General features: G+C 39.4%; 1 protein-coding gene across 1 annotated transcript; it reads left to right on the top strand.

Annotated features, from left to right (window-relative positions):
• The first annotated feature begins 862 nt into the window (after nt 1-862).
• Nucleotides 863-22,121, top strand: LOC129769913 (uncharacterized). The gene is made up of 4 exons (XM_055772447.1): nt 863-1,357; nt 20,448-20,568; nt 20,621-20,827; nt 20,884-22,121. Exons 1-4 carry the CDS (start codon nt 1,324-1,326, stop codon nt 21,833-21,835), a joined length of 1,314 nt encoding a protein of 437 aa, XP_055628422.1. The 5' UTR covers nt 863-1,323; the 3' UTR covers nt 21,836-22,121.
• Nucleotides 22,122-22,255: the final 134 nt, after the last annotated feature.

Below are 22,255 nucleotides of genomic sequence, written 5' to 3'. Positions count from 1 at the left end.
ATTTTGTTGCTGTCGTTTCCTGTTGACACTCTCTAAACAAAAAGTCCACTGTCGGTGCGATGAAACCAGCTCAACGTATTAATAGTTGAATGCATTGCAAGCGCTTCTAAACAGTCTGACAATAAAAGGTTTTATTTTGAGGTTCATCCATTTGAGAAAATCAACATGATCAAAATGTAATATTGACATATATTGATATCTCGGGACATTTTAGTTCCTTTTGCTAAATGCGGGACGTTTCGCGAGACATTTTGTTGAAATGCGGGACTGTCCCGCGTAACACGGGATGTCTGGACTATATATGTAAGCTGGCCGTTTTGCTCATGTGTGATGAAATAATGGAAACGCTGGTGCACGTGGTTTTCGCCTGGCCTTGGAACGAAACGAAAAGTATATTTCAGGCAACCCCGATCCAACCCTATGGGCATTGTCTGAAGAATGTGCAGAGAAGAAAGAACATAGAATGTGGGAAACCATGAACAGAAACTAAGCCGAACGGCGGAGAAAAAGGTATGGTGAGAAATTATCATTATCCTTACCCTTTTTGTGAGTAAAGATCTCACACTCCTCAGGCACGTAGAAACTTGAATATTTCTTCTTCCATAAAAAAAAGAATACATTTTCAGTTGTCCCTCCGAACAGGTAACACATCTTCAGATAGAGATAACCATGTTTTGGACTTCAGTGCTTGGTCATGGAGGATTCATAGGATAGACAGTATAATAAGAGAAAGAGCGATACGAATAATCGAATCGTAACGGTGTTTATGGAAGCCAATTCGGGCAAAAAACCGCCAAGCGCGGTTCTAACACACCAACACACATCACTGCGCCTGAACCAGAATGTAGGGCTTCCACCAGCTGTTCCGTTCTCAACGGACCCAATTACGAGAGAGCCCAACACAACACGTTTTGTGTACAATGACGAGTCGAGAATGTTGAACTGCGATACGATACGATTCGATTCACGAAAGAACGGTCGCACGTTTGTTTATTTTCCCATTCTCACCTGACGCCGGCTATTTTCATGATTTGCAATTAACCCACAGAACAAACTCGCCCTGCAAAGTTCGCGGATGTGTTTATTCTAATAGGTGAAGCGATTCGGTTTGTCACGGAAGGGACCATAGGAACTCGAGCGCCGTTGTGAGACACAATGAGATTGTTCTGTAAAGAAGTGCGTCATGTGTTCCGGTGTTGTGTAATCTATACCTTCTGAACAAAAAGGATTAGAATTGAATCGTTTCTTGACTTCTTGGGGTTGATTTATCTTCGGTCATTATTAAAGTGTGTGCATATTTTTTACAACTAGTTCTAGCTAGTCATGGAGCCGATACAGTTAACTGATGTGGAAAAAGGTACAGTGAAAGATAAACATGGGAAAACTGATTCATAGCATCATAAAGAAACATGCACTTTGTATGTAATGCAGTTGGATCTATAAATATGCAGCCAAATTTAGATTCTGCGCAGTTGATTCGAATAAAGGAGCGGTGTACTGTTTGGCGGCAATTTTTTTTAAAGTGAGCTTCTGTTAAAAACACGTTTCATCGCAACTACATTTTTTACAACAAAATTTTATTGGAGGACCACTTTTCCCTAATATTTTTTCTGAAGTAATACAAACTGGAAAAACACGTTCATTAGGAGGACTTCTATTGGCCGCAACACAGAATATGTTTAACTGTCCGGGAGTAATTGTGATCAATTATATTTTCTCGTGATTTCGAATATTTTAATAATGATGATTGTTCCATGGAAGTGATTAATGTTTTCACTCCAACCGGTTCACAATGTTACTTGGCGGAACATCTAATCGATTTTATGATCACCTCACTGTGGATGGTTAAATTCGAGTGAAATAAAGTTTTTTTTGCTTTTCTGAGATTTCAGTGACTAATGTTGCGAATGATGGAGAAGTAATTGCGATAAAGCAAAAATCTCCTCCACATACACAACACTGGATATCATGCAGAGGATTTGCGGATCAATCTGGATGGTTCTTGAATTAGCACAAAAAAGAGAATTGCGGCGTTCCTATGAAAGCGTACATAAGTTCTATTTTTAGAGAATTCTTTTAGCCATACAAAAATGATTGTCATTGTGATGTTGTATCTATATGAATATTTTAAGCAATATTTGATGTACTCGTATGTCGCATTAATTAATTCTATAGTCCACACTCGCTCTGCCATTGAATCATTTCAAGAATACAGAAATCAAATGATGATAAATATTTATGTTACTTATTAAGACACTACTTTGAAGTTATATTTTTTTAATCAATACGGAAACCGCGAGGTAACGTTTTGTAATGCTAATCGGACATATGCGTATATTGTCACTATGGCTGCCAATAAACTGTTACATACCTAATCATTTTCTAACATCCCCTCTATTGGTTGACACCGGTCGATGAACAAACAATCTTACTGAGAACTGAGGCAATTAAATGGCTCGGTAATTATCATTCTAACTTACACTTACAACTTACACGTATTCAACTATTTATGATCCTTTGAAATTCCTTTGTCAGCTGTCGTGAACTTAGTACTTTATTTACATATTTTTAATTGCCTCTTCTCAGTTAACAAGGTAACACCTAAGGCCACATCGATAGAAACGTCAGAGCAAATCACATATATCCCACGGAATTTTCTCCCACAACGTGTTCAAATAAGCGTATACGTTTTTTTGCAATTCATTTTCATAATAATGACAGAGTAATACTGCGTTCCTAGCTTTTCTGTGAATGTCTACGGAACATAATGATCTGGTTACTTAGAAACCGGAATCATTACTTATTTCATAGCAGCGCCGCTAGTGGTAGGTTCTGTGAAGTTTTGACAGCAGGTTGTTCTGAAAGTGTTGCTACGTTGTACGTGATGAGAGGCGAGAGAAGAACGCCCACGTCGGAATTCCGATTTGGTTATTTGTTTATACTGACTCTACATTACATTGAGAGATTAGATCTCAACCTCGGTCTAAATCAATTCTTGCCCAGTTCTGCAGAAGAGGAGCCCACCTCGCTGGCTAGGCTCCTCTTATTGCTCTCACCGGAGACGATGTAAACATCATCTTCGCTCTGTTGTTGTCCGCCATTTGATCAACGTAAAGGGTGTGTTACATAAAATTGCATCACGGAAAAAACGCTGTAGAAATTCGCCCAGTAGACCGATCCTTTTGAAAATTATAGACAGTAAAATAAAAACTATTAAACAACTTTTGGCATTTTCTTTTTATTCATACTTCGAACCAAGGCCCGTATGCTCGCACCTTCCTCTTTACCCCGTCCATTAGGTTCTGTACAACGTCAGGTTGTAGTTTTTTTTGAACAGAAATCCATTTTCACTTGAAGTCCGCCTCCGATTTGACAACTTTTGGGTTCTTTCGGAGGGCCTGCTTCATAATCGCCCAATATTTCTCTATTGGGCGAAGCTCCGGCGCGTTGGGCGGGTTCATTTCCTTTGGCACGAAGGTGACCCCGTTGGCTTCGTACCACTCCAACACGTCCTTGAATAGTGGCACGAAGCGAGATCCGACCAGAAGATGGTCGGGCCCTCGTGCTGCTTCAATAGTGGTAGTAAGCGCTTCTGTAGGCACTCCTTAAGGTAAACCTGCCCGTTTACCGTGCCGGTCATCACGAAGGGGGCGCTCCGCTTTCCGCAAGAGCAGATCGCTTGCCACACCATGTACTTTTTGGCAAACTTGGATAGTTTCTGCTTGCGAATATCCTCCGGAACGCTGAATTTGTCCTCTGCGGAGAAGAACAACAGGCCCGGCAGCTGACGAAAGTCCGCTTTGACGTAGGTTTCGTCGTCCATTACCAGGCAATGCGGCTTCGTCAGCATTTCGGTGTACAGCTTCCGGGCTCGCGTCTTTTTGCCTTTCGTCGCGGTTAGGAGCCTTCTGAACCTTGTATGTACGCAGGCCCTCCCACTGCTTGGTCCGCTGGACGAATGAACATGACAAATTCAGCTTATTGGCGACATCCCGGACCGAACTTCTCGGATCACGTCTAAACTGCTTAACTACGCGCTTGTGATCTTTTTCGCTGACGGAGCATCCATTTTTGCCGTTCTTCACCTTCCGGTCGATGGTTAGGTTCTCGAAGTATCGTTTTAGTACTCTGCTGACCGTGGATTGGACGATTCCCAGCATCTTACCGATGTCCCGATTTGACAACTCCGGATTCTCGAAATGAGTGCACAGGATTAATTCACGACGCTCTTTTTCGTTCGACGACATTTTTCCAAATTTACGAAAAATTGACAGTGAAGCATGGCCAACGTGATCTATACACTCTTATCTGATTATAAGCGAAAGCTGAAGATATAATTCCTAAAAATTAAATTTCTACAGCGTTTTTTCCGTGATGCAATTTGATGGGACACACCCTTTATCCCTTGTCCTCATCGCTCATCGCAATCGTCCAGCCTTGACAACTAGTTGGATCCTCGAATTCCACGGCTGGTGTTGTCGGTTGGAATTCGTGGAAACATGGATTTAGTGTTGATGCACTGATCCCAATCCCAAATAACACTGCTTCATGTTCCAGTTGAGTATACAAGTCATCTACCGCCGCAAGTGTTCTTTTGATTACGTTCACGTCGACGGCGAAGCATGGACTGGAACAAATGCGTGCCTCACATATTCAAACCCGCCTTCGCATAGCACCTCTAATGTTACGTTGATTACCAGACAAGAGAGCTCCACTACGAAGCCTCCCTTATCAGCTGGTTTGCGTTTCTTTTTATACAATCTGTGCTTCAAGTAACACGTTTTGACAGTGTTGTGATTGTCCTTTTCAGTTTCAAGTTATAGCGCGTCAAAGATGGAGTCCACCAAGCAAGAAATTCGCCATATTTTACGATTTTACTACCTGCGAAAAAAATTCGTGTAGTTTATGGACCCGATACTGTAACGATTTGCACAGCACAGCGTTGGTTTGATCGATTTCGTTCTGGTGTAGTGGCTGTCGAAGATACTCCCCGTACTGATAGGCCAATCGTCGTGGAAACCGATAAAATCGTTGAAATCATCCAAGTAGACCGGCATGTGAGCACTCGCTCGATTGGCCAGGAACCATAAAACCGTTTGGAACCATTTGCAGAAGATTGGATTCCAAAAAAAGCTGGATGTATGGGTGCCACACGAATTGACGCAAAAAAATCTTTTAGACCGAATCAACGCCTGCGATGCACTGCTGAAACGGAACGAACTCGACCCATTTCTGAAGAAGATGGTGACTGGTGATGAAAAGTGGATCACGTACGACAACCTAAAGCGAAAAAAGTCGTGGTCGAAGCGCGGTGAGCCGGCCCAAACCATCGCCAAGCCCGGATTGACGTCCAGGAAGGTTTTGCTGTGTGTTTGGTGGGATTGGAAGGGAATCATCCATTATGAGCTGCTCAACTATGGCCAGACCCTCAACTCGGTTCTCTACTGTGAGCAGCTTGACCGTTTGAAGCAGGCAATTGACCAGAAGCGGCCAGAAATGTTCAATAGGAATGGTGTTGTTTTCCACCAGGACAACGCTCGGCCTTATACATCTTTGATGACCCGCCAGAAGCTACGGGAGCTCGGATGGGATGTCCTATTGCACCCACCGTATAGTCCGGACATGGCTCCAAGTGATTATCATCTCTTCCGGTCCATGCAAAACGCTCTTGGTGATACTAAGTTGGCTTCGAAAGAGGCTTGCGAAAACTGGCTGTCTGAGTTTTTTGTATGACACTATTGCGGGGTTCCCGGAATAAATCGCCACAGAAAACGACTGCAACAGAAACCACCGCTTATAAAATGTGTAGTAGGCTATAAATATTGTGGCGCGGTATTGTATTTCAAAACAAGAATTAACCGGGCAAACGTATCGCCCCAGGCAAACGTAACGCCCCGGGCAGACGTATACCGTCCGACGCTCGCTAGAGCTCGGTCGGACATTGCTAAAGGATCGTATCCTATGTTTCAAACTAACCGGGCAATCAGTGGATCCCAGGTTTGCGTGCGAGACACCGCCGCTTCCGACGGCGGGTCGGCGGTGGACTCGGATTGCGTCATCTTGGCGGCATGGGCCGCCTCGATTCCTTATCCTCGCCAAATGGGGACTTCGTCCCCATTACATTGTCCTCAGAATAAATTTCGAAAAACGAGAACAAGAGAATAAATTTATAATAGAAATGTGAGGCACATGATGTTTTTCCCGCGCCAAATATTTCTAGCCTACTACACTTTTTCTAAGCGGTTGTTTCTGTTGCAGTTGTTTACTGTGGCGATTTATTCCGGTCACCCTATTGCGGATGTACCAAGGGGCGCCAGTAATTTGTCTTAGCAGTTTATTTTGTACTCTTTCGATTATTTCGATATTACTTGCTGAAGCTGTTTGCCAAAGTTGACAGCCATTATGCCAAATAGGCTTCAGCATGGATTTGTATAGAAGTAGTTTGAACTCCAGTTTTAATTTCGACTTCCTCCCGATTAGCCAATGTATTTGATTTTCTCGCAATTCCAATTGCGTTTTCTTTGCTTCTATGTGTTTCATCCAGGTTAGACGGCGGTCTAGGTGTACACCAAGATATTTAATTTCATTCGATTGAGGCACGGCAGATCCATTGGACTTGATTTGTGGGCATGTGTATTAATTAAGCGTGAACCTAACATGGACACATTTTGTTTCATTTACTTTAATTCTCGATTTTTGAAGCCACTTTTCCACGACCGTTATATGTTCCTGGAGATCCCGTGACGCAATCGTTTTGTTTTTGTGACTGCTGAGAATAGCAGTGTCATCTGCGAATGTTGTAGTCCTTAAGTTCCGCGGTCGGGAGATCAGCTGTGTAGATGAAATAGAGAATTGGCCCAAGAACACTGCCCTGAGGAACGTTTGGTTATACCGAACATGAAACTATCTTCCCAGTAGGTAAGAACGCATAATTTGATATACTTGTGGTAGCATATTTTTAATTTTATAAAGCAGTCCTTCGTGTCAGACTTTATCGAAAGCTACATCAAGAAAAAGCGCTGACCAATATCCGCGGCCTTCATATACTTTATGAACTTCTTCTATCAATCGGTGCACTTGTTCAATAGTGTCATGTTTTGCTCGGAATCCGAATTGGTGATTCGGGATTAATCTTTCAATCTCGGGCGTTGATTTTATTAGGATAATTTTTTCGAACACTTTTGAGAAGATTGGAAGGATGCTGATAGGTCTATAAGATTCCACTTTCTGTGCGTTTTTACCTAGCTTCATAATGATGGTCGAAATTTTCCATGCTTGTGGGAAATATCCTATATGAGTCATTGCGTTGAAAATTCTCGTGAGATGTTTAGTTGCTAGGTCAGGTAGGTCCTTGTTCATATTTCCGTTGATGTGGTCGATACCGGGTGACTTTTTCACATTGATATGATTTTTGATAACATGTCTCACCAGCCGATGTTTGATTTTCATTTTGTTTCGGTTTGTAGCACCAGAAAATTCGAGCGTTTCTTGATTTGGTTCCGATTGTTTCGGAGTGAAAACTTTCTGAAGATGGTTTGCAAAAGTTGCTGCTTTTTCGTCGTCACTTCTGGCCCAATTACCAGAGGGCATTCTAAACGGAGGGACCTGTAACTGAGGTCGTTTTAGATTCTTAGTTGCCTTCCATAGTGAGTAATTAGTATCTTGATTTGGCGACAATTCAGTTAAGTAATTATGGAATTTTTAATCTTTCTCGTCTTGTAATAGCTTTCTTAATTTACGTTGTGCCATATTGAATTGGTTTTTAGATTCTGGCGATCGTGTGTTTTGCCAGATACGTCTTAGTCGTCGCTTTTCTGCAACTGCTGCTTTTATGTGAGAGGCAGTAATAAGTTTTTTGTATTTCTGGGTATTCATAGGTGAGGTAGCTATCTTCGCAGCATTCTTCATGAGTACACTGAGCTGGTTAACTGCGTCCTCGATATGATATTCGTTATCCAGGGGTAGATCGAGGATGTTAGAGGAGATATTATATATGTCTTATATTTTGTCCAGTTCGTTGAAAAGTTAGTGAGATTAGATGACTTCTGCTTCACTTCCTTTTTTATGAAGTATTCCAGGAGTATTGGTGAGTGATCAGATGATAAATCCAGAAGAAGCTTCGATCGAATTCGTTTACTATTAATATTTTTTTGTGACAGCGAAATCTAGCAGGTCCGGAAGTCGTGCGAAATCCTCTGGCCAGTGTGTCGGTTCGCCGCATGATGCAATGTCATAGCCAGAGTCAGTGATATCGTTGTATAATACGCGACCACGAGCGGTAATCAGCCTTGATCCCCAAAAGGTATGTTTTGCGTTGAAGTCACCAGCGACGATAAATCGGTGCCCTTGGAGTGAGAAGAAGTCTTTCAGTTCCTCCTCCGAAGGGTGGTGGTCCGGTGAAGAGTAGAGTGCTGTTAGTACTAATTTCTCTGATTTACTCTCGATGCACACAGCCGCTGCTTGGATATTTAGGGTACTGTGATGGTGCCATAAATAGTGTGGAATATCTCGTTCGATGAGGACCGCAGCTCCTCCTCTTGCTGACCCGTGCGGGTGATTTGTACCATAGAAATCATATCCCATGACTCTGATGTTGTAGTGATCCGTCAGATGAGTTGCATTGATGAGAAAAAACGTCAATGTCGTGTTGGTTCAAGAATAGTTTGATTCCATTCAGATGGTTATGTATCCCGTTTGCATTCCAATAGCAGATTTTCAAAGAATTTGTTTTGAACATTGCAATTTTTGGATGAGAAGTTGCTGGCTGCGCAACATTTCTTGCATCATTGTTTGCATTGATTTCATGAGTTGCATAATTGAACCCATAAATACTCGTAATAGGTCCGCGGGAGGAATTATTGATGTTGGAGGTTGGGAAAGTAGAGCATCCCTATACGATGTGCTAGGTGTGGGCGTGAAACCATGAGGTTGGGGTTTCGGGTGTGTGGCTGAATTTACCGTTGGTTGCAGGGTTGGCTGATAATTTGCAGGCCTGCTAGTTGCAGGTTTTCGTCGAGATTCTTGCGGTTTTCATGGCATACTGCTCCCTCATATACTCTAGATCATAAATTCCTAAACTATTCTGGGCAAGATACCCCTTTTCCAGAATGAAGTGATACAATGGATTCCTACAACCAAAGTTGTTATTTATTTTATTCATACAAAAAACATACCTATTCAAAAACTTTGCGGTTAGTTGAGTGAGTAATTTGCATCATTTTCTCATCAATTAATAGACATAAAACTCAGTAAATGTCAAATGTAATTAATAGTTATTAATACTATTACTTACAATAATACAATAATACTTTCTACTATAATATTAATTATTCTTATTACAGTTGGTTCACGTAACAAAACATAAAAAGTAACTTCAAAATATCAGATAAGAACTTGTGTTTATTAATAGGGTTCGATTTCTAGACCTTGTCGACCTCGAAAAACAGTTTTCGTTTATGTCGACCCCTGGAAAACCGACAACGATCCAAGGGGTCGTTGAGAATCCCTGCTCTAGATCGTAGCAAACACTAGTTCGAAGAAATGCAAACTTTTTCCCGAATTATTCCACTCTCAATTATTCCAATTCACTATTTCATGGAGTGTTTGAGTTCTCACTGGAAGAGATCGTTGAAACTGTCAGGAGACTAAACTCGTAGAATAGTCCCGGCCAAGATGATATTCCTGTAAGAGGTTATAATAAATAATCTGCCTAACTTATGAAGCCGCTGCTGAGTGTGATAATTTTGTTCCGCCCTTGGTCAAATTCTCGACCGACTGGAAATCAATGTACATGTTTTCTGTTCGCAAGAAGGAAAGCAAAACTGATGTGAGATGGAGTCACTTCTCTCTGTGTATGTTCCTATTTTCTAGAAATTCTCGTCTCCAACTTTATATTCGCCAGAACAGAAGGCCAAATCTCTACAAAACATCGTTTCTACTCTGGAATAACCGTAACCACAAATGTCATTGAGTTCATGTTAATTTGTCTTCGTAATATCGGTCTACGCAAACAAGTGGACATAATTTACATTCTTCTGTGAAATGCGCTCCCATATATAATTCCAAAGAATAATTTGTTCAATGGCTTGAATCGTATCTCTGAAATAGAGCCCTTCAAGATTGAATTGTGAACTTTGTTAATGGAGTGCTCCCGTGGCCGAGTGGTTAGCGTCCCCCATTATCATGCCGGGGTTCGGGTTCGAATCCCGTTCTGGCCGGGATAGTTTTCGTCAAAGAAGTTTCTTCCGACTTGCACTGTGACCACGCGTAATCTAGAGCTTGCCACTCCAGAATACATTCAAGGGGTGTTGTTCGGTATAGAAATCTTAACTAAGTAGGGTAGAAGAACCTATTATCGCAATATTACCTGTTATGGTAATACGAGTGAGTTTTTTAATAGTTTAGAAAACATATCTCATTTTTAAAGGCCCTAATATGATTCTTAAAGATCAGAAATCTCTTCTTTGTAGATTTTGGTACTTGATTCTATTCGAAACATTGTTCTTTTGTTGAAAAATCTAGTTTGAAAATAGCGTGTCCCATTTATGCTTGCTTCATAGCATTTTGCTAAGTAATATGTAAAATGAGATTTTCATACTGTGAAGCAGCTGTTTTGTTGCAAATACAGTGTAGACGTATACATTACAACCTCCTCGATGTTATGATTCGACCAATTTATACGATTTTATCGAAACAAACTTGTATTTTTGTATTACCATAATTGGTACAATTTTACATCTATGTGTCAATTATCGCAATATCGGAAGCTGCACTGTTCCTATTATGGTTGTACCTTACGTTTTCACGCTGTGCAATTGCATATTATAGGGCGCTTTTGAACGCTCAGTAGTGTATTGAAATAGCACTATGTGTGTCCGACCGAAGCATATATGTTTGGTTCACTCTGTTGAAAATTAGATCTTAGGAGAATGAGTTAATATCCTTTATTCAGTTCCTGAAGAGAATCGAAAACTACATCACAGTTCTCACCTCTTTGTGATTCTCCTGTGAGCTAGCAGAAAGGCCTAGCATCGAGGAGCAGGCAGTTATTTCCCATCCGAGAAGCACACAACAACAGAGATGAAACGGTTATTCGGTAACTATCGGTATCCTGCCTATCCGGCCAATATTTGGTATTCGGGCGGATACTGGTTAATTGAAAAAAAAAAAATCGGGTTGTATCCGAGACACGACCGCTTAGAACATAGGACTACGCAATGGTTTTTTTTTAAATTGTTGGTTTATCATTTCGGATATTTTTTGCAAATACGTCGAAATTTCATAAATAATTCTTTAGTAAAAAGTTCCGGGGACCCGGGGAGGTTTAATGGCTTGCGTGGTTTTGTAGAATCATTTCGAGGAGCAACGATTCTATCTTGTCTTTGCGAGAACAATACACTAATTGGTCATATGTCGCAATTTGTTTCTTTATATCAATACACGCATTGAACTGAATATCCAACAATAGGCATCTTCCGTGCATCGTCATTCAACAAGCATCAAACACGCGTCTAACAGATGCACACAGTTGCAGCGATAAATATGAAACATCGCGAGAATGACCATTTATGGAAAATCTCGACTCTCGTTCAAAACCGTCAATAAAACTAGGAGCTTGTTGCATCAGAACATATCCGATGCGCACGAGAGCAAATACGAATAGCAACAAGAAGTATCGAAGGCAGGGTTGCCAACAATAATTTTAAAAAATCAGGAAGAATGAAAATAAAAATCAGGATAGCTCATCATGGGTTGTCTGAAAAGTTAATGTCGATTTTTGGGAAATCAAAAAGATAATTTTCATTCAAAGCATTATAATTTAATTTTATATCCATAGTTCTTAAGATTTTTCAGAAAATTTATTGAGTTTGTTTTGTTATAGTTTATATTTTTCGGGACAAGGGCGCTGTTTTTTAATTTTTCTTTTTTCAGTCTTCAGATATTTTCTCAAAGAAGAATAGCTGATTGGGTTTAATTTGATTGGGTCGATCATCTGAATCGGTATAGTAGTTCAAAAGCTATGAATTTAAAAAAAATCATTTTTGTAAAAAAGGGGGAAATTTTGATTTTTCGGATCGCTCAAAATAGAAATGGATACCTTAATGTAGAAATAAAAAATACGGGTCTAATATTTTGCAATAAAGAACAAAATTTTCTCTTTCTCGGAAAACTGAGAACCACCATATCGGTTTGGCATGGAATGGTTGCATACATGCTTCACGACAAAAGTAATTGCCGCTTGCTCCTTTCAGACAGTGAAACTGGGGAAGCGTAAATTGGACCAATCAAAACGTGGAATTTAACTAAGTACAAAATCAAATCGTATTGTATTGTATGTATTGTATCAATTCGTATTGAATGAGCAACTGGGAAAACACAGATTGCTTGCGCTCGACTCATTAGAACGCGGGATTTTCGTGTTGATAACAACAACAGTTTTCTATTGTTCGAGAGTAAGTTTAATGACATACAAAATTTTCTTCATTGTAATAAATTGATAGGGTGCCTAAATCGATTGATGCGTCAAAAAACGAGCATTCAATTGAATTTTCGACAATCTTTGGTGGACTCCCGGGCGAAACTTACGAAAACTTCGTAACCTTTCCCGTAAGAGGAAACTTGAGACAGAAGATCTGCATGAGAAAAAAATTTATCACCATGACAATGTAAAGGCGGAATGGATCGAATCAAAGTACAAACGCTTCGGAAATCCATCGGTTTCTCCAGATCTGGATCTCCAATCGTTGAATTGCGCAACCAAGATGCAATTCTCATCGTGATGCAGTAAGTTAACCCCATGTAACAACACACAGAGTGAGGTCAACGACTAGTTTCTCACTGTAACCAGGAAATGAGAATAAATTTATTTCCTCTATAAGGCGAAAGATTTTTCACTGTAGCTTCATATTATCATAAACGTTCACCTTGCCTACGACCTACGAGATCTGCTAGTACACATTAGAATAGTCATAGAGCCTGAACCGGTTCCCCGTGGCTGCACGTTGCTGGCGTGCGTGTTGAACAGAAATACGTTGCAGTTCAAATCACAAGCATGTAATTTATTTACTGCATCCTCATACATGGTCATCTAATGTTTGTGTTGAAGTAGATTTAATAACAGTTTATCACAATACTCACACCAATCAATAATATTGTTGATCACCGAAAACTTACTAACGAGAGAAAGTTTTATGCCCTTCGCGGCTTGTGCATGTAGTCTAAAAGTCGTCGAACTTAGGAACCAACATCTGATCATTCTAATTTAAATTTTTACCTGTCCACCTTGTTAAAAAAGATATAAATATAAATATATACCGTTATGCTAGTGACCATCTGACCATATTTTCTGACAATTAAAAAGTAGATGAATAGTTGTCGCACAAAGGGCGAAGGTTGAGATATTATTATTAATATAAAAAAAATATTTAGTGGCGAAATGAACTTCATTCGACTAATTTTATCTTTTGTGACTTTGTTTCAAGTTACGGCCGTTATAGACGAGAGAGAATGCTTCGTGATTGGTGTGATCAGATGTATGTATGAGATTATATGAGCAGCTGTTTGGACGAAAACTCTTATTAAAAAAATCAAATTGAATCGAATTATGTGTTATGTCGACAAGAATACCTTTAAAGGTGGCTAGGAGTTTTAACCCACATGTCTTCAAATGTTTTTCAACGTAACTTCTAAACATATATATTTACCATAATGATGTATTTGGAAAAATTGTTGGAATTTATAAGTAAATTCATAAAAGTTCATGAACATGACGGTATAACACGACAAACATGTTAAAATAGCTTATTTACTATAACAAAGACAATAAATTAGAAATGTTTTTTCAAATATCTCGAGAATGGCTGCATTTAGAAGAAGATTGATGAAGAGCTTTTTTATTTTAAATCACATCAGGATTCATAGTTTGTGGCTAAAATTATTGTTAACATACAAACAATCGAAGTTTTGAAAATTCATAAAACTTCTTCAAAAATAATTTTACCATCTTGGATTAATTTTTTAAATTTTCTACATGGCTTCTATTTTATATGAAAAAAATTAAAAAATATATATTTTAGATACTGCATATTAAAGTTTTTTTTTGGAATAAAAAGAAGAGTATTGGTTTTTTTTCTCAGTGTATATTCCTTTTCACATTTTAACATCAATATTCTATAATTCTTTCTAAGACACTATTTCGGGACGACTCATGGTTTTTGAGATATAAATTTTTAAAGATTTCTTTTACTAAAATGGTTACGCCCTTACAGTTACACTTGAGTCAAAAAAATCGCAAATGTTGTGGAAAACTCAAATTTCCTCCAACCAAAACGGAATACAAGTTTCATTAGAATCAAAAATACATATTTTGAAAATCTGCATTTTTAGGAAGATTTCATTTGTAATTTGCAAATTATTACTTTTAGGTGGATAAATTCGATTTTTTCATCGTTTAACGGACATTTGTGATGAGTTCAGACCCTGGTTGAATAAAATTATTCATCTCACGAGCGGTTTACAGCGATCGATCTGTTTGACCCAATTTTCTAATAATCGGCCACATATTTTTGCAAATTTCGCGTTGTGTGTTGTCTCTGAGCTCTTCTAAAGATGCTGGCTTGTTGGCATAGACCAGGGGTTCTCAAACTGTTTTGGGCGAGTGACCCATTTTCCAGAATAAAGTGATACCAAAGACCCCCACAGTAAAATTTCGTTAAAAATCTCTAGGTTTTTTTCTAATTCATACATAGTATTTACCAATTTAATTGAAATGATTTGAAGAAATGAGAAAACTTGACCTTATTTTCTTATTAAAATTCAACATAATAAATATTAACATGAAATGTAGTAATTATCATGTGTAACTGATAATTTTTAAATACACATTACTTACAAATACTTAGGTAGGTAATTAATTTTTGAAATTAACTTTAAAATAAAGATAAAAGTATGTTCCGGAGAAACATGATACTACGTCAAAAACTATGTGTGGGTTATACCTAAAATACAACCGCAAGGTTAACGTAGGACTAGCGTTGGCTTAGTAGACATTTGAGTGTATTGGTTAAATTATTGATTAAACCAGTGATTAAATGAAACAATTTCCGAATTTAGATGCGAACAAATCCCAATTTAGGTCAATTCATGTATTGTTGCAAGTAGTATGGCATGATGCCTTGTTCATTTCATTCATTTATCGTGGACTTCCAAAATATGTGAACGAAAGAATGGCTAAACGGTCAATGTATCTTACATTTCCCTCTGAATTTATTGCATCTCCCAAGTGTACGTACTTCTTTAACCGCAAATTTGCTTGATTTGTGGAACTTCAAGCACTCAGTTTTGATTTTGACATGTAAATTGAACGCATATTGTTCAATCGACGTTATCAACGTTATCGCAGCACATTGTTATCAGAATTTAGCCAAACGGTATACGTAGAAGTTCAATTAGCTGAAGACATCAAGGAATGTCTTCCAATGCAGTCTTGAGTAATCGAGCCAAAGCATTGTGTTCATACCGCTTTTGAAGTATGCACATATTCCCGAGTGTAAAAATGCATGCGGGTACAAAATTACCCGCACATTGCGTATATTTGCAATGCCGATTTCTTCAGATTCCTTGGTTTTGAAGTCTTTGTTGGGGAACTCATTTCGGTCTGCAGAAACGCATGCGAGTACAAAAGTACCCGCATCTTGCATCTATTTCGCAATGCCGATTTCCCCAAGCACATTGAAATATGTGTTGGGGAAACTCATCAAGTAGCCGCACCTTGCATCAAATTAATGTGGCGAATGAACAGTATTGTATAGAAAATTTGCATTAGGCACCAATCAACGTAAAAAACTAAAACCAAGAAAACCGAACATTCATAATTTTCGGTGACAAGTATTCTGAATGCTACGCTCTTCTAAATTATTTTTAATCACTTGATTTACGTTCACTTTCACTGTGTAATCACGTTGTAATCTCTTGAATTAAATTAGTCGATGAGTGTATTATTCAGGATAGAAACTCAACCAAGAAAACCAGTAAAACCAGGAATTTTCATTCAAAACCAGGAAAAATCAGATGGATTAATGTTTTCAATTGTTATTTAAATGTAGTGCTCTTGTATGTTTTATATACATTGATAATCAATCAGAGAGTCAACGGAGTTTTCGTCGACACTTGAGTCCCTTCAGAGTCTCTAGTCGACGCAGGATAGATTTTTCATCTTCCAACAAACACAAACATAATGAATTACACAATTTCTTTCGATTGCGATTTATAATTCAGGCTGTTGAAAAACGTGAGTATTAATAAATCAATTACTAAAAATAATAAAAATAATGAAAATGAAAATAAATGCTGCCAAAGAAGATTCAACGAAAATCGCAGTCGTGGATACAATTCAAGACAACTGTTATTAGTCCATTTCCACTGAAACGCAGAATACACGCACGAGTAAGGTCATGAGCTCATTTAGGCAATCTTCCTCAGCAAGTGGAAGTGCTCTAGTGCTCTAGTGCCAAGCTCTTTCCGCATATGATTCCGGACAGTGGAATGGTACCAAAGATGCAGCTCAGCAGAACTTAAATGAGCTACCTGATCACATACGGTATTGAGCCATACTTTTTGAATGGCATCCTTCGTTTACTCGTAAATTGCAAGGATATCGTTATCGGATTCGGCGAAACGTTAAGTAAGATTTCACAAAAGCAACAGATGAATGTTAGCATCCGTTACTGGAATGTAACGAAAAGAACGGTGTAATCCAGGTACATTTGCTTAGCTTTTCTAAGCTCAACGCGTGCACTGGACTTGTTCGACGGATTGGAGAAATATTTTGAAGCTAAACCTAGTTTGAAGCGGATCAACTCAGCATTGACGGTCCCTATGTAAATTGGAGAATAGTGAAGCAGTTGAATGAAGAAATTCGTTAAATCTGAAGCAGCCAAAACTACTAGCTCACGAATATAGGTAGCTGCAGCTTGCATGTTTTGACAATTCATTCAAAGAAGGAAAGAAAAAGACTGCATGGAAAATTGATGCATTCCTCCAGTGCTTGTACAGCCTGTTTGAGAACGTCCCGTTCCCGTCCCGTCCAACCGATAGTATAAATAGCCCTTCACATGCTGCCGTATCTTAAAACCTAAAAGGCGAACACGAAATTATTGTGACACATTCACAAGGGCATAACTTTTTTACCGTTGGGTAAAAATCAACCAAATTTTGCACACTTTCTCATTGATGTGTATTGTCTACATGCTGTCAAACTCGAAATCGTGTTTTTCGATTCAACGAAAATGGAGGTGAATCAACGCGAGTCGAGAGAACAAATTCTTTCCAAACACCTGGAATTTCCTGACCTGTCGCACCGGTAGTTGGGAAAAATGTTGAACATTCACCATTCAACCGTCTCCAGAGTGTTGAAGCGGTTCCAGGAGCGGTTGTCGTTGGACCTTGGCAAAGGAGCTGGAAGAAAACCCGGGGCCGGAGAACAAAAAGACGGAGGGAAAGGTGAAGCGGATGATTAAAGCATATCCCAACGTATCAAGCCGTGATTTGGCTAAAAAGATCGGCATGTCGCAGAGCTACGTCCAGAATGTAAAGAAGAGAGCTGGAATACATACATACAAGGTACAGAACTTCCCAAACCGCGATGAGCGGCAACAATCGACGGCTAAAACTCGGGCACGGAAGCTCTACGAGAAGATGCTGACAAAATATGGCTGCTGTGTGATGGACGACGAAACGTTTATAAAAGCCGATTTTAAGCAAATTCCGGGGTTGAGGGTTTTCACCGGCAAGAGCAAGTTCGATGTGGACGACAAATTTAAGAAGAAGAAAATGTCGAAGTTCGCCTCCAAATATCTCGTTTGGCAGGCCATCTGCCCTTGCGGACTAAAGAGTGAGCCTTTCGTGACAAAGGGCACAGTAAATGTTTATGAGATAAATATCTTCATTTTTGACAGAACTGTAAAAAGTACTACATTTAATTTCTTCGAAAAATGAAGGAACGATCACCTTTATCGTATCCACGACAAAGACACGACACGATATATTTCTTGTATTCAGCGTTTATAGTTTGCAAAAAAGCGCATGAATTTCGCTCTTGAACATTTCGTGAAAAATTGAATCAGTGGTACCGTGGTGAACAAAAGTAAACAGGAATTCCTCGAGTTTTGTGATACTTTGGGTTCGTGCGATATGCTATAAAACTATCGTCGAAAAGAAGAACGTTTGGACCTTTTGTGGGTGAAGAAACTCATAGGTGCAGCGGGAAAAGAATATACAAACTTGTCTGACTTTGTCATTCTGTCGCATGGCAATGCTACATTTGAGTGAGGTTCTCCATGAACAAAGTATGTTTGGTGGTAAACCAAAATTATCCGAAATTGGTAGCTCAGCGCATTGTTCACAATGAATTCATCTTATTTTGTAAACAACTTGCAAACTAAATGCAAGCTTGTTATGTTTGTTTGTACTTGAACTTGATCATGGCTTCATTCGTTCTACTAAAATATTAGCCATTATTGTAACAAATTGCTTCACCTAATACAACTTATACAGTATCATGAAAGTTTCAAATAAGAACAAGTGTTAATTATTAGGGGTCGATTTTTAGACCTCGTCGACCCCTAAAATCAATTTTCGTTTGTGTCGACCCCTTGGAAACCGAGATCGACCCCAAGCGGTATCGACCACTTTGAGAAACCCTGGCATAGACCATTGACTCCAATGGCGTCAAATCGCATGAACGTGGCCAATCGACAGGTCCATTTCATGGAGTAGTAACCACATATCATTGATATTTACATCTTCCAACTCTGGCCAAAATAGTCTTCCAACATGACGCGATGTCACTCTCCTTTGATGGTAATGGGTTTGCATCTGACCTATGACACTTTTTTGCTTGCTGACAAAGCCATTTAGTCAGAAATGAGTCTCATCGCTGAAAATGATTTTGTGATGTAAATTTTAAATTTTTTCAAGATTCGCCAAAGGCGAATCGGAGATGTTTCAGCATTTCATATGGTCAAATGGCTTTAGTTCTTGAAACAATTTGATCTTGTAAGGATGTAGTCCAAGATTATTTCGCTAAGTGCGCAACAATGAGGTTCGAGAGATGCCAAATTCTTGAGAATGCCGTGCAATTGACAGGGTCATTTCGGATGGATTCTCTTGCGGCTGTGATATTTTCGTTGCTTCATGAGGGACGGCTCCTCGACGGCACGGAAACATACCACAGCGAAAATGTAGATTCAAGTTTGATCACTAAACAATGCACAGTACGATTGCGATGTCACCGTTCTTGCGTTATATGAGCAAGTTGGATACACTGGAGCTTTGCAGACGATGCAAATTTCGAAACTAGATAGTATTATCGTTGCAGCCGAAATGATTCTAGATTTACTACAATTACAACGGAGAAGAACATAATAGAATGAGAACTCGGACCTGTAGACGTCTAACATCCTGGCAATATATCAATACAAACCTTCTCATCATGGCACATGCAGTAATCTACATCTTTATTATACGGCTACCGTTACTGAAACATGGATTGCTATCAAATAGTGAATACTTTGAGGTTTGATGTTTTCTTGCTACGTTGTAAGATGTGTTCTCGTTCCAGTAAGTCGATATACTTTTTTCCAAGATACTAACTAACTTATTCTTTTCGAAAAACGCATCTTTGATTGCACAGATAGCTTTCACTGAGTGGCGGGATCAATGGGCACAGTAGCAACATTCCCAAATAGACTGTCAACATCATGTTAGTTCATCGCTGGCTGGAGTACGACTGAATTTTGTATCTTCTCCCCATCCCATTATAATAGTCATTATATAGCGATGCAACGTGAAAACCGAGAAAAAAACTATACCAACCATACAGCATGTGAGCGGCGAGTAAAATCGGAAAAACCGACGTATTTTATTCGTTACATAGTTTGCTTATTTTCACTATTTCCACTATATATGTCCTGATAAAAAAATGGCTGGGGATTTTCCCTATTAATTTGTGTATTTGGAATCACAATCCATAATAAGGTTCAAAAACTGGACACTTTTTCCTTCCTCCATTGAAATGTCTCCCTAGATTGGAAAGTACGTCAAAACACCAAGTCGCGCGACTATGAACGTGTCGTTGAGATGAGAGTCTACCATATTGCACAAAGGGACGCTTGACCGGCCGGAGATAATTTAAATTCCTCACGTTGAATGGTGATGTCCACTAAAGCTATGGAATATTTGTAGTACGATACGATCGGATCGGAGTTTTCTTCGGTCCCCAAACAATTATTTATGTGATCACCTGAAAAAACATAGCTCATTGATTATGAAATGCGCTCCGAACATAAACGGTATTAATCTAGTACGTTTCTATATTCTTAAAATGAGCATCATATCTTAAAGAAATATACCACGACACTTTTACCAACTTTTCCACATACTTTTTTCAGCCGCCAAATCGCTTTTTACGAAACTGATCATCGAAGGTAGTTTCCAGCCGTGTGATATGGGAGGCGCTGCAGATTTAGAGTCCAAGCTACCCCTGTGGTTTGACGATGCCAAGTTCAAAAGGTAAGCGTTCAACTAATCTGCATCGAAGTTTCCCAGCTTTTATATTCCACAGAGGTCAGAAATATTTCCTCGACAATCGCTTCGGAATGATGCAATCAAACTTCTGCGGTTTGATCACGTTGCTGAGTGAACCCAAAGGACTAACTGTTTTGAACAACACAGGACGATCAAGCACACCGGAGACGGCTCGGAAACGATACATTTCAACGATATTTCATATGCTATCATGGTATGAAATCGATCTGTCGCCAGGATCCAAGTAAGAATATTGAATCATAGATCACGACTTATTTTAAATGAATCTATCTATTGTAGATCATGGGCATCACTCAACCGCGTCCGAAAGATGCATCTTCACGCATCGACGAAGTCGCAAAAGGATAGTGTTGGTTTCATCACACAGACGGAGATTGCCCTCACGACGTTCGGCTTTATGGGGTATGCATTGATTCGTCCACATGTGCTCGGAATAAAGTATGACAATCAGGAAGATCGTGAAGCATTGGTACACTTCTGGGCCGTGATAGGTGCAATGTTAGGTGTGCAGGATCAGTATAACATCTGCCTACCCGAACTAGCGGTGGTGGAAACGATTTGCCAGATCTGTTTGAGGTACATTTTTATGCCTCTGCTACAGTTGGAATCACCTTTGTTCAAAACAATGGTCCGGGCAATTGTTGATGGGCTCAACGAGTTTACGCCATTCAATTCCTACGAAAGTATGATCTGGTTCGTGAGACGTGTCGCTGGGATTCCTGGTTACCAATATAGCGTGGACCTGCAAAAGGAAACCGTGTGTCGTAAACTGTACTCTAGCGAAGAGCTGGCCTCTATGAGAAAATTTTTTCTTGAGAAGAAGGAATACGAGTACATGGATACTGCGATTTTTTGCGAACAAATAGTGTTATTCGATGTGAAGCAAACCGGTGATGTTTGTACGGTCAACGAAAGTTCGTTGGACAGTGGCACCGTTACTGGTGTTTACAACGAGTTGCCCAGAGAGGGAGTTAAAAGTAATAATTATTTATCGGAGTTCTTGGAATTGAAACACAACGAAGAAATCGTTATAACGGTAATTGAAAATGACGACCAATGGCAGAATTATTTAAATGACTCTAAGTTGAGTTTGTTATCGAGTAGTGACCTTATGAATTTTAAGTTGAAGTGTAGGTTATGCGATAGTAGTTACTATCGAATCGGTAGGTTCATTAACGAGACAGTGTTGAGTTTTATGCTTCTTCGTATGAGGAGAGCTCAGGGGAAATGATTAGGGTAGTTGGTAATTTTTAGAGCATTGTACATAGGAGATAAGTTGTGGTGGCAATTCATATACCAAGAAGAGCAATAAATGACATTAGTATATTTCCACTATTGTTCTCTTCTTCTTATATGGCACTAACGTTCCTAGAGGAACTCCGCCGTCTCAACGTAGCATTACTTGCGTCATTTTGCAAGCTCTAGAATACGCGTGACCACAGTGCAAGTCAGAGGAAATTTCTTTGAAGAAAAATTTCCCCGACCAGAACGGGAATCGAACTCGAACCTCCGGCATGTTAGGTTTGACGCTAACCACTCGGCCACGGGAGCACCCACTATTGTTATTCAACGCTAATCCAACACTTGGGTTTTACTAATGGTGGAATAAAGTGATTCTCAAATACCGTGTATATATTGTATATATTTTGAG

This window comes from Toxorhynchites rutilus, chromosome 2 (assembly GCF_029784135.1).
Source record: "Toxorhynchites rutilus septentrionalis strain SRP chromosome 2, ASM2978413v1, whole genome shotgun sequence".
NCBI lineage: Eukaryota > Metazoa > Arthropoda > Insecta > Diptera > Culicidae > Toxorhynchites > Toxorhynchites rutilus.
The sequence above is the reverse complement of the archived record's forward strand: the minus strand, read 5'-3'. Positions and strand labels throughout refer to the sequence as shown.

What these genes read in the sequence shown, in the direction of transcription:
- LOC129769913 (XM_055772447.1), top strand. Translation starts at nt 1,324, where the DNA reads ATGGAGCCGATACAGTTAACTGATGTGGAAAAAG. An exon ending in GTTAACTGATGTGGAAAAAG is followed by an intron (nt 1,358 to 20,447) that starts GTACAGTGAAAG and finishes TACTTTTTTCAG; the next exon opens with CCGCCAAATCGCTTTTTACG. An exon ending in GACGATGCCAAGTTCAAAAG is followed by an intron (nt 20,569 to 20,620) that starts GTAAGCGTTCAA and finishes TATATTCCACAG; the next exon opens with AGGTCAGAAATATTTCCTCG.